The 16,238-nt window shown below is 32.9% G+C and overlaps 3 protein-coding genes across 3 annotated transcripts; 1 reads left to right on the top strand and 2 right to left on the bottom strand.

Moving 5' to 3' along the window:
* Window positions 1-3,023: 3,023 nt before the first annotated feature.
* On the bottom strand, window positions 3,024-6,225 carry LOC123193930 (CXXC motif containing zinc binding protein). Its single transcript, XM_044607022.1, has 4 exons — window positions 5,982-6,225; window positions 4,770-4,877; window positions 4,083-4,250; window positions 3,024-3,346 (listed from the first exon to the last, which is right to left on the bottom strand). Exons 1-4 carry the CDS (start codon window positions 6,081-6,083, stop codon window positions 3,233-3,235), a joined length of 492 nt encoding a protein of 163 aa, XP_044462957.1. The 5' UTR covers window positions 6,084-6,225; the 3' UTR covers window positions 3,024-3,232.
* A 2,274-nt stretch (window positions 6,226-8,499) lies between these two features.
* Window positions 8,500-10,269, top strand: LOC123193951. The gene is made up of 6 exons (XM_044607032.1): window positions 8,500-8,627; window positions 8,740-9,021; window positions 9,156-9,317; window positions 9,425-9,478; window positions 9,559-9,705; window positions 9,802-10,269. The coding sequence occupies exons 1-6, from the start codon at window positions 8,535-8,537 to the stop codon at window positions 10,180-10,182; spliced, it is 1,119 nt and encodes a 372-aa protein (XP_044462967.1). The 5' UTR covers window positions 8,500-8,534; the 3' UTR covers window positions 10,183-10,269.
* A 192-nt stretch (window positions 10,270-10,461) lies between these two features.
* On the bottom strand, window positions 10,462-15,863 carry LOC123193950 (protein EARLY FLOWERING 3-like). The gene is made up of 4 exons (XM_044607031.1): window positions 15,424-15,863; window positions 14,156-15,033; window positions 12,017-12,068; window positions 10,462-11,902 (listed from the first exon to the last, which is right to left on the bottom strand). Exons 1-4 carry the CDS (start codon window positions 15,634-15,636, stop codon window positions 10,880-10,882), a joined length of 2,166 nt encoding a protein of 721 aa, XP_044462966.1. The 5' UTR covers window positions 15,637-15,863; the 3' UTR covers window positions 10,462-10,879.
* Window positions 15,864-16,238: the final 375 nt, after the last annotated feature.

Consider the following 16,238-nt stretch of genomic DNA (forward strand, 5'->3'; position numbering starts at 1 on the left):
TAAGAACAAAAAATCTAACTTTTTTCTTTTTCATGTTTCTATTTATTTTTGGAAATAAACTTGTGACAGATGCATTGCTCGAGATGTAGATCTCAAGGCCTCTAAGTCAATTATGAAGTTGGGATGGATTTGGGTAACGTATTATCACATCAATATTTGACTCGTAAGTTAGATAGATAATTCTATTTAATTTAAATTCGATTCGTGATTTAATCAAATTATGATAAGTAATTGTTAAACAACATCATTTTCTCAATGAGTTATGAATTTGAACCGTAAATTTAAGTTACATATTCGAACCATGAATATAAACTATAAATTTGAATTAAATTTAAATCGAATCATTTTTATTTGAACTATATTAATATTGGTTGAATAAACTTGAATCAAATTCAGATCAAATTATTTTTTATTAGAATTAAACTTGAGCTAAACAATGTTCGAATTCAAAACCCCATCATAATTCATTATTGTTTACTATATTTCAAAGGCGGCATGAATATTTCCCACCCACCAACGATTTCCTTTCCTAATTAATAAATAAAATTTGTACGTGTAAAATCATGGATCATCTTTAATTATTAAAATTTGTACGTGTAAAATTATGGATTATCTTTAATTACTAAAACAAGAAAATCTTCCTAAAGATATATCTTTAATTATTAAAATTAAAATATTATTATAAATATATATAATAAAATTTGTACGTGTAAAATCATATTATCTTTAAGTAAATTAATATGATAAAAAATTATTATATTTAATTAATAATAATAACAAAATTTTGATATATTATTTTATTTAAATATTTTTATTATGTTATGCTAAATTTATTAAGTCATGGTAAAATTATAACAAAACTAAGATTAACATAATAATATTGTAATACCTAAAAGTAAAGTGATAATCAAATTATCCCTATATTACTTGTTATATTAGTTTTGTAATAAAAAATTAATATAATTTTTTATTACTTGATTAATCAAACAAGTTAATGTCAATAATAAAAAATGGATTATCAGAGTAATCTCTTATTATTTCGAATCAAAAGTATTTAAAGGGCATTTTTGTTACTTTATATAATATATAATAAAATAAATATCATTTACACTCCTAATAATATAAACATGATAGACTTTCACCTAACTACTTTATATGTTTTTTTTCCTCTCCACCTTTTTTCCTTTATTATCATTTCTCATTTCTTTTCCTCCGAAAAACACCAAGGTTGAAGCCAATAGATCTAGTTATTATATTGTCATGTCGACCTTACCCACAACATAAACTAACTCTGAATTTGTTTTATATGTTTGATTTCATCAAATTAAAAAGTTTAGTATCGCTACCGTTTGAGATTAATTGGAGAAGAAGGTGTCGGGAGTTTCATTGCCACCTACGCGAGCTTCAAAACTCAAACATGAATAGTTGTTGCCCTCGGATTAGGAAGTTGTTGCTTGTAGATTCACAAGCTCCGCCTTGGTGTTGCTCTCATCACATCTACCTAAAGAGGGGAACTAACCCTAGCCACTGCTACACATATATTGATTGATGGAGGCACCAACAACAATTGTTAAACTTCTCTACTTTAGGCTCAACCTTCTAATTTACTATAATTCTCTCTACTGCTTCTCATCCAACCTTTTGCAAAGGTTGGAATTTGAATCAAATCTAACTATCAATCTGATTAATCAAACCAAAAGTTGATCTAGATGAGACCTTTGCTTAGGTCAAGTTTGGATTAAACTGTTTTTTCAGTTTTTATACAAATTAATTCGGTAAAAATATATCTATAAAATTTTTGGAGATAAATTATTATTTTATTCAATTGGCATGACAATTTTGTCCTTTTATCATATCTATAAAAAAGATTTAATGGATTTTTTAATAAATTTAACAAATAAATAGACAAATAAACGTGTTTCAAATGTGAAGAGTTGATGAATAAAGTAGCAATTTCAAACCTCTTTTTCAAAATAAATCTCACGTTGTAACAACCTCACTCGCCCTTTATAATTATGTCTATATTCATCTTTTACAGAAATGTCTTTTCCAACAATCAATAATTGAATTTACATATTCATTTTGATAATTATTACCTTGACAAAAAATTCAACAGCATTTTGAAATAGGCTAAAACTATGCTTATTGGTATTTTAAATACAAAAATAAATATATATTTATATATATTATTATATTGATATATTTTTATAAATTTAAAATTATTTAATTACATATATATTAAATATATATTTATTTATATATTTAAAATAAAATAAACATAATTTTGTTGATTATTTAAAACAATAAAATCTTGTATATATATCTTTAATACATAATTTAAATACATAGATAATGTATCATCATATGATTAGATAATTTTAAATTAAAAATAAAATAATACTCAATCACATAATTACAGATCATCTATATACGTAAATTATGTATAAAAAAATATAGACACATAATATTACTTAAAACATACACTTACACCCTAATGAAAGATTGACTGACAACGAGAAAACTGAATGAAGATCACACAGGATTCCTACCGGTGAGCTGCTAAAGTGCAGTTTTAGAAAACACCAACAATATAATTCAAGCAACTCACATAATTCCCTTTTCCGTAATTTCTCTAACAATAAAATTATGTACAAAAATAATATATATAATTTTATATACAAATACTGACATATTATTATAAGATTAGATGTTATTTTATCTTTAATTTAAAATTATTCAATTATATGATAATATGTTATATTTATACAAATTGTTTGTGTGTATAATACTACTCTTTCTATAATATGACAAATAGAGGTCTAAAGGCCATTCAGAGTAAGAATTCAAGAAGCTTTCTTTGACAAGAATTGAGGTAATTCTCAAACATTTCTGGCCAACTACCATGCTCCACAAAAATGAGCATTTGATTTAATTTGTTTTTTTCATTCATATCGTTATCAACACCAATCTGCACCTTCTCAGAATGCATTCTATAAGCATAATTGTAAAAACACTTCAGCATATCAGATCAAAAGTCAACCATTCCTCAAAATAAAAAGAAACCATGCATTAGTTGACAGATGTTACTTCAACATTTTATGAACATAGAACTAAACATATGACGTCAAGTCACTCACAGATGTAGAATCGGGTAAAATGTTTCTACCTCATTCACAAACAACAGCATATATCAAGACATGTGCACCCCCCAGGAGAGTACTCTTTTACTTCACTACATCAAACTTGACTGGAGGTTGGATATCATAACTGGACATTCTCCCTTCTCATCATACTCGGTAAAGTCCCCTCCTGACAAGTCAACAGCTTCATATTTGGTCCCAGAGATCTACATTAATAGTTTTAAGAGTAAGTTCGCATAAGCCACAATCAAAACAAAGAAATGGCTGTAACCATTCCAAACTTTCAAATGTATATGTATACAAAAAATTTATGGTAGATAAGTGAAACAAACTGGCATCAAAGTAGATGCATTCTGAACAACAAAAACCATTAACAATTATCAAAGGAACGTACTAAAATTTACACAGCCAATCTATAATTTCTGAAAAAGAGCAGCAAGAAATTTCAAAAAAGGAAAGTTTTTTTTTTCATTTCCCAAGCTCTCTAAATCATTGTTGTTCAAGTCAATAGTGATGTGTTGAGGACTAGCATGCATGCTGAAAAAAGATTGTAGGCAAGAGTTCCAACCAGGAGCTCTTTATTAACTTTGTATGGGAAACTGATTTTGCATTACAAGAACAGAGAATTTGAAAGGTGACAGCTAGCCCGTCAGTGCCAAAAATGTTTTCCGAGTGATCAGATAAAAGAAACATAACACAAGAAAAGACGCTACACAAAGGTTACAGAGGCTGCTTCGACAAATATAACCATACTAAGAACATTCACAATCCTGGAATACATCAAATGAAATGTAGCATATCTGCATTCAGAATATTCATATGGTTGTAGACTGAAAGATGAATTGTGCCACATCCCTTACATCCACACATAATTCTTGGAAGAAAAATGTATGGTGCTCCATGTTGAATAACAAAGTGGAAGGATAAAAAGCGAAAACTTACAGATTCAACTTTCCATCCACCACCAAAGATGAAATCCACAGGCTCATAACCCCTGCAGTCAAATAACATCATGGGGCAGTACTTTCCCGACTCACTATCTTCCTGGTTCAGCAGTTTACCTCGCCCTGATATCATTGTCACAGTGCCCTCCCTCCCACAGAACTTGCACTGAAGAAAGAGTAAAGGCAGCAAAGAATCACCCAAAACCAGAAGAGAATCATCATACAAAATAAATTGAGAAATTTTTTGATATGGAAATAATTAATCTACCCACAAAACTTGAATTTACTAATATATTGACTGGTTAAGTTATCATAATGCAGTAAATTTCTGATCAAATACAAACATAGCTTTTACACCTAGGAGCACATGTAAACTCAACAGTGAGATTCATCAAATTACGAGAAATAAATGAAATGTGATAATATTGCTAAGTATTTTCTCATTAAAGACAAGTGTAAATCATTTCAAATACCAGCAGTTGGTACATATATCAAGATTAAGAATATTCTTATAATTTTACTTGGTTAAACAGAAATGACAGTGATTTCCCCAATAAAAAAAGGTAAAACAGCTTTCTCTATTTCATTATATTTGGTTTCAGCAAACCAGTGTGTTTATCAAATATAACTTCTCATTCTTGACATAACACATACATACAAACACTCACATAGTGAGAGAGATTACTTTCTGAACTAGATTAGTGGTTCCCTTGCCCTTAGAAAGAGGAACAACTTCATTCAAGGTCACACAGGTTTCTTTCTGGCTCATCTCACCGCACCTCCCGCACTTCACCTACACCTCCCATAAATAAGGACATTACAAGATCAGATTCATAATTTCAATTATCACATACACTGATCATAATCAAGAAACCCACAGGAAGTCTCACAATAATACAATACTTGGAAGGTATCCCCAACAGTGTGACAACTAATTTGTCTAACTATATCATCTCAAGATTTAAGAGCTGTCACTGAATCAATCTTCACATCATTTTAAAATCACTAAAACTATATGTACTTATAATAAATACCAATTTGGGAACTAATGACGATGTGTTATAAGTGATTGGGTGATTTTGAATAATGGATAAAGTAACATCCAATCACATGGTTACACATCATTATTAATACCCAAATTGGTACTACATACTTTCTAAGTATAACATTACTTTTAGACACTTAAGATAATAAATTTATAAAAATAAATTAATAACAACTAATAATCCATAATAAAAAAACTCTGTGATCATATCTTCAATAACTTCACATATAATTATATATTTACAAAAATCCAAACCTAATATACGGCAAAATTAACAAGTTAATATTGCCTCGCTCTATCAATGCAAGTTTCATCACTTCTTATGGTGCTCCTGGTGCAGACATCCACACCAAAGAAAATCTAATCATCCATTTGAAGGCAACATGAAGGTTGATAAGATTTAGAACCATAGGTACATAGATATTAGATAGGAATCAGGATGTCAGTATGAAGACTTCAAGGAGAAATTAAAAAACATGAATGCCAAGACAGAAAAAATGGGAGTGGAAATACATTCCAAATAAAATGATGAGCTACGGGAGATTCGCACCATTTCAAGAGAAAAAAAAAAAAAAAGTAGGAATGATTGAAACATTGGTAATAATAATAATAGTCAAAATCTACATATGCACACAAGACAAAGAACAGGTTTAGATTCAGAAATTAGAAGCGCTAATTTTGCAATTTCAATTGGAAAGGAGTTTTTGAAGGCATAACATTAAAAAATAAAGGTATGGTGAACTAAAACGAACAAAATAATCATTAAAGATAAGTCACAACGAACTAAAACTAAATAGAATGAAATTCGTTGATCGTAAAAAAAAATAAGAAGGGGAAGAGAAAGAGATAGACCTTGAAGAAGTAGGAGAAATTGGGGTTATCGCAGCCACCTTCTGGCTCGAGGTTTGTGAGATTCTCTAGGTCGGCAAGGATCATCAGCATGTAGTTCACCATTTTTTTCACTTACAAGGTTGTCAGTCACTCTCTGCGAACCCGATGGCTATCAAGGAGAAAAAGCCCCCTCGCTAGAATATATTGTTGTCCACCTGCAGATGAGAACAGCAGTACACACTTTGGAGGGACGACATGTCGTCCAACAAAATAAGTCCCTCTCCACCTCACAAGTTCAATTCCAACCAGGGTTGGACTTTAGTTGTGTCAACTCAACGCTTGTTATGTGTTATTATATAATTAGAAGATTTTAAAATAAAATAAAACCAAAGAACTAATTTCTCCTAAAGTATCAAGTTTTTTTCAAATTCTCATCTTTTAATTTTAAAAATTTCATTTACTCATCTATAAACAATTAAATTTATTAGTTTTAATAGTAAAATCGTCATTTCATAAATAATATTAAAAATAAACTAAAATTTTATTTCATTTCACTCCATAAACCCTAAAAAATAATTATTTTCTCTTAGGCTAAATTTTAAAAAATGACATTTCTTCCTCTAGGGTTTATTTTTAAAACTTTAATGCCTTGCTAGCGACCTCTCCCTCTAAAATCTCTCTCAACTCACTTAGACCTTTGACCAGCGTATTTTAAGCATTTCAAATTTGCAAGTCAAAGATCCAGGTGAGAGAAAAGATATCATCAGAGAGAGAAGAAAATTTGGGAGGGAGAGGTCGTCAACAATACTATCAAAGTTTAAAAACTAAACCTTACAGAAAAAATATCATTTTTTAAAACTTAATCTGAGGGCGAAATAATTCGTTTTTAGGGTTCAAAGAAGAAAAATGAGATAAATTTTAAGAAGTTAGAATTTCGTTAATTTTAACCGTTTATTAGTGAATAAATAAGATTTTCAAAATTAAAGGATAAAAACTTGAAAAAATAAAATACTTTAGATAGGAATAAGTCCTTTGATCATAAAATAATACCCGTTTACATAATAACACAAATATCTACGTTTTCAAATTATTTGAAAAGAAAATTACAATTAACGTTGCTCAAAATATTGAAAACATAAATTAGAAGTGGATGTGAAAGAGTTTTCTGCACAGGGTCGTACTATTCATGTAAAAAAGAGAATTTGCGCAGGGTCTTACCATTGATGTAACATGACTTGAAGGTAAGTCATGTAAATATAGGCCAAAGTTTGAATTAGTTTACGCATGATCTTCGTAACTAGACGGTAAATCATGTAAATTTAAGGCATTTTCAATTTAACTTATGCATGATCTAAATAAATATGAATTTAGCATTCTTTTTGTTATATCTATAACCACATGCACAAGTATAATAATATAATTAAGACTACAAATTTGAGGCTTGTTCTTGGAAGATATTACTATATAGAAAAAAAACAAAAAATGGGAAATGGGTTCTGTTCTCATCTCTTGGGATTTAATGGGTTTGTTCTAATTCTCTTTGGAATGATTTCTGTAGTTTCTGGGAAGAAGATTTTGGAAGGTGGAACAAAAGTAAATCTCCTCCAAAGGCACTCTGTGAAAAACATACAGGTATTATTATACATTTAACTTCTTCCCAGTCTAAGTTTCTGTTCATGGTTTTACATTAATGCCCACAAACTATACTATAAATAATAATATATTATTATATGATTAAAAAATTTTAAATTAAAAATAAAATTATATTCAATTATATAATGATTTACAGTGATAGACGGAGAGGTGTCAAAGAGGGTTACCCTCCTTAACTTTTTTAAAAAACCCACAAATTTAGATAAAATTTTATTATATACTTCGTATATATTTTAATTGATATATTCTTCTTTTTATTTTAAAAAAATTAGTGTTCTACTTAGTTCCATTTGTGACTCAAGTTTAATTCGAATAAAAAATAATTCAATTCAATTTAAGTTTAATTTGAATTTATGACTTGAATTAATAGCTCAAATTTGTAGTTTAAATTCGTAGTTTTAATTCATAACTCATTTACAAAACAATATCATTTTTTCATTATTTGAGTAAAATAATATCAATTTATTAATGACTCATGAATTCGAATTATAAATCCAAACCACTAATTTGAGTCATAAATTCAAGTCAAACACAAATCCAAATTATATATTTGAGCTATAAATTCGAATCGAATTCAAATTGAATATTCCTAGCTTGAGTTCAATTAGGTTTAAAAAATGAGTCAAATTTTTAAATATTTTTGGCTTGAATTCAAATTAAATAAATTTAAACTGATCTAAACCAAGTTAAGCGAATTTATGAGATCAAATTAATTTAGTTTAGATCTAACTCTAATTGTGTTTATTTTGAATTATAATTTATTAATATTTCTAATCTTGACCCCTTAAGTTTCATTTCTGGACCAGTCACTGGTGATATATTATTATTTGTACTTAAATTTGCGCACATTGTGTTACTCCTGAAAATTATATGGTGCTGGCTATGGCCTTGGATTGTCGGGTGACATTTTTTTGTAAATGTATGCAGAGTGAAGACGGGGATATTATTGATTGCATTGACATTTACAAGCAGCCAGCATTTGCTCATCCTGCTTTACGGGATCATAAAATCCAGGTTTGAAATTAAACTTTGTCCCCTGAAATTAATGATTATTGCTTCAATATACTTCACCTTTTTTTCCTTGAAGATGTTCTTTGATTCATTGCATATGCTTATGCTTTTACAGATGGCTCCCAGTTATGAACCAACGGCAGAGCCAATGGCGGCAACAAGACCGGTAAGGGGCAAAACGTTAAGGAATAGATATGATCGATCTTCCATGACTCTGGCATCACAAATATGGAAGAAAAATGGAACTTGCCCTGAAGGAACTGTGCCAGTTCGAAGAATTCAGAATGGACTGCTTGAAGCTAATTCTCCTGAAGCTTATAGAAGGTATAAGTCAATTCATCCAACTAAGCAGCTTCAGGACGATGAGAATCCTAACACTCAACTGCCAAATCGCTCGGTATGATTCAGTGAACCAATTGTTTAGTTAACATACATGTATTAGAATCCTCTCCTCATCCGAATTTTCCTGAACTTTCAGAGATCTAGTGATTTTTTTTTTTTACCTGATTTGGCTCAATTTGTGTAAATTAGAAGGCAATGCTGCTTACACTAGGGAATATTTATTCTGGAGCTAAAGCAGACATCAAAGTTTGGGACCCTTTTGTTGAATCTGACGATGAGTTCAGTACTTCCAGAGTTAGTCTCCAAAGCGGTCCTTACTACGATTTTGAAAGCATTGAATCTGGATGGGCAGTTAGTATGCATAAGAATTCTTAATTTCAATTGTTTCTCAGTTCAGCCATTCATCAGTTACAGCACTTGCTAACCATAAACCCTGTTTTATTGTTCTAATCTGTCAGGTAAATCCCAGAGTTTACGGGGATAAGAAGACTCGACTGTATGTATATTGGACCGTAAGTTCTTGTCAACAGTAAGCCATTATAATTTTTACGGCTAGGTAGACGAAAATTTTACTTCTTTCTTTGTTGCATAGGTTGATGGATCAAAAAAAACAGGGTGCTTTGATCTTACCTGCCCTGGTTTTGTTCAAACTAGCAACGAAATTGCGCTTGGTGCATCTATTTATCCTATCTCAGTAGTTGACGGCCTTCCTTACCAGATAACTATATACATATTTAAGGTAAAGCAAAACGGAACTTCTGTTCTTTCATTGAATATGCATTGATTGATATTCTGTTCTCAGATCTTCAGAATTTCTAAAATCCTTTGATTTCAGGATCCTAATACGAGCAATTGGTGGGTGCAGTATGGAGAAAAAATCAATGTGGGATATTGGCCTCATGGCTTATTTACTTTGATTAAAAGTGGTGCAGAGAGTGTTGAATGGGGAGGTGAAGTATACAGCTTAAAGTTGGGGCGATCTCCCCACACTGCAACAGAAATGGGAAATGGACGATATGCAGACCCAATTTTCGGCAATTCAGGTTACATAAAGAGGATGAGGATTCTTGATAATTCTCATATCTTGAAGTTCCCTGAATGGGTATCTACTTATGCAGATGAGTACAACTGCTATGATGTTTACTATATTTCAGATTATGTTGAGGATCCTGAATTGTATTTTGGAGGACCTGGAAGAAGTTACAGGTGCCCTTGAAAGCTTTTGTAATGGCTGCTAAAAATGGTTATTCAACTACCAATAATATTTTCTTCAATGAATTAATGATTGTATTCTACAAGGCAAGCAACTCGTTAGCAATCTGCCAATCAACATTGTGATTTGAACAGCATTAACTAATGGGATTTGCAATTTTCCAGAGTTGTGTTGAACCTTTTCCTTTTTGCCACCATTTTCATAAGTTGCTATATTTTAGTAGCCAATTCATATGTTACAGACAGAAGTACCGTGCACCAACACAACCCTATCTCACAATGATGAAAGCAACAGCACAATCGTGCCAAACCAAAGCCACATTTGACTTTATATAAAGAAAATCACTAAAGAACTAAATACAAGAAAACCTCAGAAGATGATATCTAGTGCTCTTTACTACAGCTGTCACAATACATAGTCTACAACATGAGACAGGTAGGCAGTTACAGAGAAACTAGTTATCACGTTTGTAAGAGTAAGACACCATAGTCCCCTCAGCAGATCTCCCTCTACTTGGTATCGATTTTAAGCAATATTCATAGTACACTGACTTCTTGTAATTCTAGAGATATATCTACATGTGAATAAACTATATCACAAATATCATGCCCAAAAAGGTAGAGGGAAATTACCAGGCAACATTCCGAAGCAGATAGTATCAGATCATAATCCAGTAAAGAGTTTGTTCAACACAAGCAAGCTAAATTGAGTCATACTGCTTCCTCTCTTCTTGAATAGACTGAAAAATTCGAGCTGCAGACTCAGTAGCTGATCTAGGATTGTGAGGCACGACTTTGATCACTTTGGTTGGCTGGTCTGTATCATGAGGCTGTGGGACTCCCTCTTGGATGACTGGAGCCTTATTGAAAAGTGGAAGTGAATCTCTTCCTTCAACAGCTGGACCTGTCCCTTCACTTTGTATTCTCTCACCTGGACTACTAGCTGTACTTCCTTGTAGCTCTGTGTCTTTAGATGCCTGAAACTGCATTACTTGTGGAATAGCTCCACTCTTCTGGGCTGGAACATTACTTGAGCTTTTGTGCTGCATGTTGAAGTTAGCTCCCCCTCCAGATAACTGACCATGTGGACCAGGTCCAGCAAACTGGTTCTTTTGTTCAGTTGCTGAACCTGAGATAGATGGGTTCATTATTGGCATGCCATATGGAGGGAAGTAACTATGACCAACTGGATGAGCACCCGGTATAGCACCAATCCCTTGATGAGGATGAAGAGATGGCATTCCAAGGGCTGGATTCATAAAGTTACCAGACAGGGGAGTTGACCCAAAAGGCCCGCAACCTGTCCCACAAACTGCTCCCATAAATCCATGACCAGGACATGGTTTGTATATAAGCCCTTCAGAAGGGGACATGACTGGAATTAACCACTGATGCACAGGTGAATGATGAAAACACCATGGGCCCATTCTGGAATCAGCAGCCATGGGTGCTGATGGTGGGTTTGCAAGGTAAGGCCCATAATTTGAAGGCTGACTAACATTTTTCACAGAAGAAAGAGATGTCTTCCCAACTGCATTTTCCGCAGAGCATTCCATCTTATGATTAGGCTTCTCAGAATCATCTCTACATTTGACGTGAGGTAGTGGTTTTACAACATACTCTGGCAGAAGCTTCTTTGCTGGAGAAGCATTCAAAGAAGGTTTGCCAAGATAGGCACTGTCCTCAAGCAATATGTGTGGTGATCCAGCAATCAGTTGTTGGACCTGTTAAAATTCAGAACTTGAGCTAATTCCGATCTAAAAACAAAATTGATGGATAAACTATTCCATATCCCTCCAGGGACCAGCATAAGCTACTGAACAGCAGGATAACCTCACCTTAATCAGTCTATGTAACTCAAATACTTGAACCGCAAACACTCTTTGTTGACTGTAGAGAGTAACGGGAATTTAATCAAAAACAAAATTGCACAGAAAACATAAAAAGAATCTTAATTAATGTTACCCAGGAAGAGAAGAAATAATAAGATAAAGGAAATTAATGTGCAGCATGACACTAGAGAGCATCATTTTGAAAAGTTAGTATACACACCAAACTGCCAGCACAGATGCTAGAGCAAAGTGACAAACTTAATTGGCCTGAAGGTTTAAATTTCCCTAACAAAACTTCATGGAATGAATAAAGTTCTTTACACCCTCACATCTTCACCACATCCATACTGCAGGTATATACAATGAGGACTATTGTAGGTACAACTGCCCTCACTTATCTCCTTGAGTAAGCTCAAACCCACTCTGTAGGTTTATGTAGCCACCAATCTCTGTCAAACCTTTTACACTTGCACAATATAATTCTACCAACTGTAACTAGAAAGTATCCTGGCCACAAACAAATATACACTACCACCCCCAAAATTTCCGCAAGTTTCCAATATGAATGCTTGCAAATACTTTCAAATAATATCATCAGTTCAACAATATCAAATCGAAAGAAAGAACGAGCAACTTCTATCACAAAAAATAACTTCAGATTGAAAATTATACATATTACCTCCATGAAAAATGCATGGAATTTTATTAGAAACTAAAAAATTGTACCATCAACTGTATATAAAACTAGAATACCTTGAGATAGAATAGAGCATAAAATTAGATACAAGATAAAGATTTATAGTTTACAGTATTCACAATGCATTTCCTTACTTTTTTGGATAGATGAAGCACAAATTCCTATCAGAAATAATAGCACTGTATAATTACATCAAAAGTACATGACTGGAAAATATCAGAAGCAAAACGGCAAAAGATTATGAATCACTACCTCACCAAATTTGCCTTAAATAAAAAATTAAAACACCACACGAAAGCAAAATTTTCTTTGCCACCATATCCACTAAAATTTTTTCTCACAGTCAAATATTGATATAATCCCATTTTTCTCTTCAGAGAGCCACCCAACATTACAAGGGATACTCCACCTGCTCCAGGCCCTCAAGTGCTGTGAATAGATAAACTCCCAGGATTGCAGGGAAAAAGCAATATCACACCGAGACAAGAAAATGCCCCACAGACAGATGAAAGAAAAAACAGTAAATTGAAAAGATCTGCTGTCTCAGGGGTCACCTTGCATATCTCGATTAAAATGTCCATTTCCCTGCTGTAAGATGATCCACCATTAAAAATGTTATCTAGGGCCTTTTAAGAGGAACTACAGGACTCTATGCCATAAATTCTCCGTCCCTCAATTCAACTCAGCGGAAAAACAAAATTTTTTTCTAAACTACTTATGTTAGTATTCTATTTTGCATTCAAAATCATTAGTAGCTTCACTGTGAGAGGAAATTATGAACAATAATAACAGAAAATAGATAATTGTAGCAACCTACTAGACTATATTTCGTATATACAAGTCTAATAATGTTGGTAGCTTGCTGAAGTAATTTCTTAGATTATAGAACAATAATTGTTTCTCCATTCTAGGGAAAAAATCGCATATATTAAAGTCCATCAAATTAGAAAAACAAAGCAGACAATCAAAGTTTTTTTTTTTTTAACATTTCTTAAAATAATGAGTGAAAAAACACCAATAAGCACAGCAAATCATTCACAATATCTAACAGGGGAGCGTCATTTTTCTTTGCAATAAAATAGCCAAGAGTTTAACAAGAAAGCTGGATCTTCTTCAATAGCAGCAAAACTGTGAGAATGACATAGTTGGGTTGTCAAAGTTGTAATTTGTAGACGAAAAGAAGATTTCATTTGTGTCCTCATAGAAATTTACTATTGAACCCAATTAGGATTATATGGAATGCCAGTATCTTTCCATTAAAAGAACTCTATAATAAATATCACATTGTCCAATAAAATACTAGACTTCAACAACAATGCCATTTAGAATGTCATTATATATACAACATATTTAATTCAGGTATGTCCATAGCATATGTTGCAACCCCAAATATAAGGACATCAAGATGAAACATATTTCAGAAGCTAATAATGAGCACAAAGACTTACTTGACGATTGCTTTTCTAGCTTTCCAGAAATCTTTTTGACCTATTATTCCCACAACATCATCAGGAGTGATATCCAAGCCCGATATACCATCCACCATGGAGGTGTCCGAGACATCATCGCTTTTGTCTCCATTTCTAAACTGTGGTGACCCACATGTATTGGTTCCATTATAGTCATTGTCAATAACAGGCTCGTTAGGACTGCCATGCTCTTCCCTTGTATGTGCACCACTTCTTGTCTGGGGAACAATTTCCTTCTCAGCATCCCTCCCAGATTCATCATCATCACAATGTCCACGGTCATTTTGTTGCAACCCAGCTCTAGATTCATGTTGTAACAAAGCATTACTGCTGTTTAATCTGCTAAGATCAGATCCAGGGAGATCTACATACTCTTGACTTGGTAATGCACTAGCTACCTTTGCAAATCCATCAACTCTATCTCTGGCTGATTCATTTGCAAAAGATTTTACTGAATGGTTGCTAATCGAGGTGCAAATGTTGGGGTTCTCTTCACCTTGGTGTCTAGTCTCATGTCTAGGATTAGAAACCAAGGAACTACTTCTTTTTGCATCCTTATCAAAAATATTTTGCAAATTCGTTAAGTGACCAGGATAAGTTGGGCTCACAGGAGAGATTTTTCCCCTGTGAATGCCACTTTGGGTTTTACTATGGCATTGATCTATTTCGGGGTGAGCAAATACAGGAACTGCAAAATCATCATCATTTCCTATCTTCTTTTTTTCCTCAAGCTGTGCTAAACGAGTGTTCAAAGTTGCTCCAGCAGGCTGACATCCATGTAACTTCTCAGCTTGATGAGTGGGTGTTGAAGGTTGCACAGGAGGAGGGAAAAGCATATTTCTTTCACGACCACTCCCCTGCAAGGTTGAATTGATCATCAAAATCAGCCCATTATCCTTTAAAGAACTACACAGGGACTGATCCCTCATACATACAATTCCAGCCAGAAGTTCACAGCCCATAACAAAAAATACAAGGTCAGATGACCAACCTCCAATAAATAATACCAATAACCAGATAAACTGCCATTACAAAATAAAATCTCTCTCTTCAACCAAAATTCAATCAAGTCAATACAACAGTACATAGTTGCCTACTTGATCAACAATAACAAGAATTATTTGATGATGTTAATGCCAGAATAATAGCAAATCCTTGGTGAACCAACCGCGTTAATCTAAACAGTTAAGCGCAAGAGCCCTTTAAACCAAACAGAATAAATGAGACATAAAGATTGAAAAAGTCACCTGGCTTGAGAAACCCGGAGTAACCAAGTTACCATTGTTAGAAGACAGAGGGCAAGCAGCATGACTAAACCTCTGGGTGGGAATACTAAACTGCTCATAAAGAGCCATCTTGTTCCTGGGCGGTGCTCTAGGACCTCCTTTATCAGCATCATTAACATGAAGTCTAGGGAACATTGGATCCATGATCTTATCATCATCTTTCCCTCTCTTCATTTCCTTAATTCAAATTGACTAACCCCAACTAGAACAACAACCAGATTTCACAATAAATTCACCCACAAATCCCATTAACAAGGAGACCCGAAAAATGGGTCAATAGAACTGATTCGAATAGGAAAAAAAGGGGCTTGGTTCAGGGTCGGTTAGGGATTCCTAAGAAGATCGTCGTTTTTTCAGAAAAGGGAAAGTGAAAAGTGCTGGGTAAGTGGGTCCTTTTTGGATAGACCTAGAACTAGAAGCCGGGACCGCCTTCTCTCTAGTAAAATATGACGTGGATTTGCTGTCAGCTTCTTTTTTTATTTCTAAATTTCTTACCTCCCTTACTTGGCTTGGCAGTGATATTTACCAAAATAAAGTTACTGCTAAATTATATTTATTTAGAATCATGTACTCCTTTTGCTTCCGTCAGATATTAATATATTCGTATAATAACTAAAATTTAACAAATAAAATTATATATAAATATTTTTTATTACTATATCAATATCTAATTGCACGGCGCTATTGTTTACTGTTTAATTCACTCAATTTTAATCCTACAATTAGCACTAATTTTTTACTTATTCAGAGGTTATTCAAGAATAAATCTATTATAT

The sequence above is a fragment of the Mangifera indica genome, chromosome 13 (assembly GCF_011075055.1).
Source record: "Mangifera indica cultivar Alphonso chromosome 13, CATAS_Mindica_2.1, whole genome shotgun sequence".
Taxonomy (NCBI): Eukaryota; Viridiplantae; Streptophyta; class Magnoliopsida; order Sapindales; family Anacardiaceae; genus Mangifera; species Mangifera indica.

What these genes read in the sequence shown, in the direction of transcription:
- LOC123193930 (XM_044607022.1), bottom strand. Translation starts at nt 6,083, where the DNA reads ATGGTGAACTACATGCTGATGATCCTTGCCGACCTAGAGAATCTCACA. An exon ending in ATTTCTCCTACTTCTTCAAG is followed by an intron (nt 4,878 to 5,981) that starts GTCTATCTCTTT and finishes TGGGAGGTGTAG; the next exon opens with GTGAAGTGCGGGAGGTGCGG. An exon ending in CCACTAATCTAGTTCAGAAA is followed by an intron (nt 4,251 to 4,769) that starts GTAATCTCTCTC and finishes CTCTTTCTTCAG; the next exon opens with TGCAAGTTCTGTGGGAGGGA.
- LOC123193951 (XM_044607032.1), top strand. Translation starts at nt 8,535, where the DNA reads ATGCAGAGTGAAGACGGGGATATTATTGATTGCATTGACATTTACAAG. An exon ending in GACTGTATGTATATTGGACC is followed by an intron (nt 9,479 to 9,558) that starts GTAAGTTCTTGT and finishes TTTGTTGCATAG; the next exon opens with GTTGATGGATCAAAAAAAAC. An exon ending in TAACTATATACATATTTAAG is followed by an intron (nt 9,706 to 9,801) that starts GTAAAGCAAAAC and finishes CTTTGATTTCAG; the next exon opens with GATCCTAATACGAGCAATTG.
- LOC123193950 (XM_044607031.1), bottom strand. Translation starts at nt 15,636, where the DNA reads ATGAAGAGAGGGAAAGATGATGATAAGATCATGGATCCAATGTTCCCT. An exon ending in CTCCGGGTTTCTCAAGCCAG is followed by an intron (nt 15,034 to 15,423) that starts GTGACTTTTTCA and finishes TCAACCTTGCAG; the next exon opens with GGGAGTGGTCGTGAAAGAAA. An exon ending in GCTAGAAAAGCAATCGTCAA is followed by an intron (nt 12,069 to 14,155) that starts GTAAGTCTTTGT and finishes TACTCTCTACAG; the next exon opens with TCAACAAAGAGTGTTTGCGG.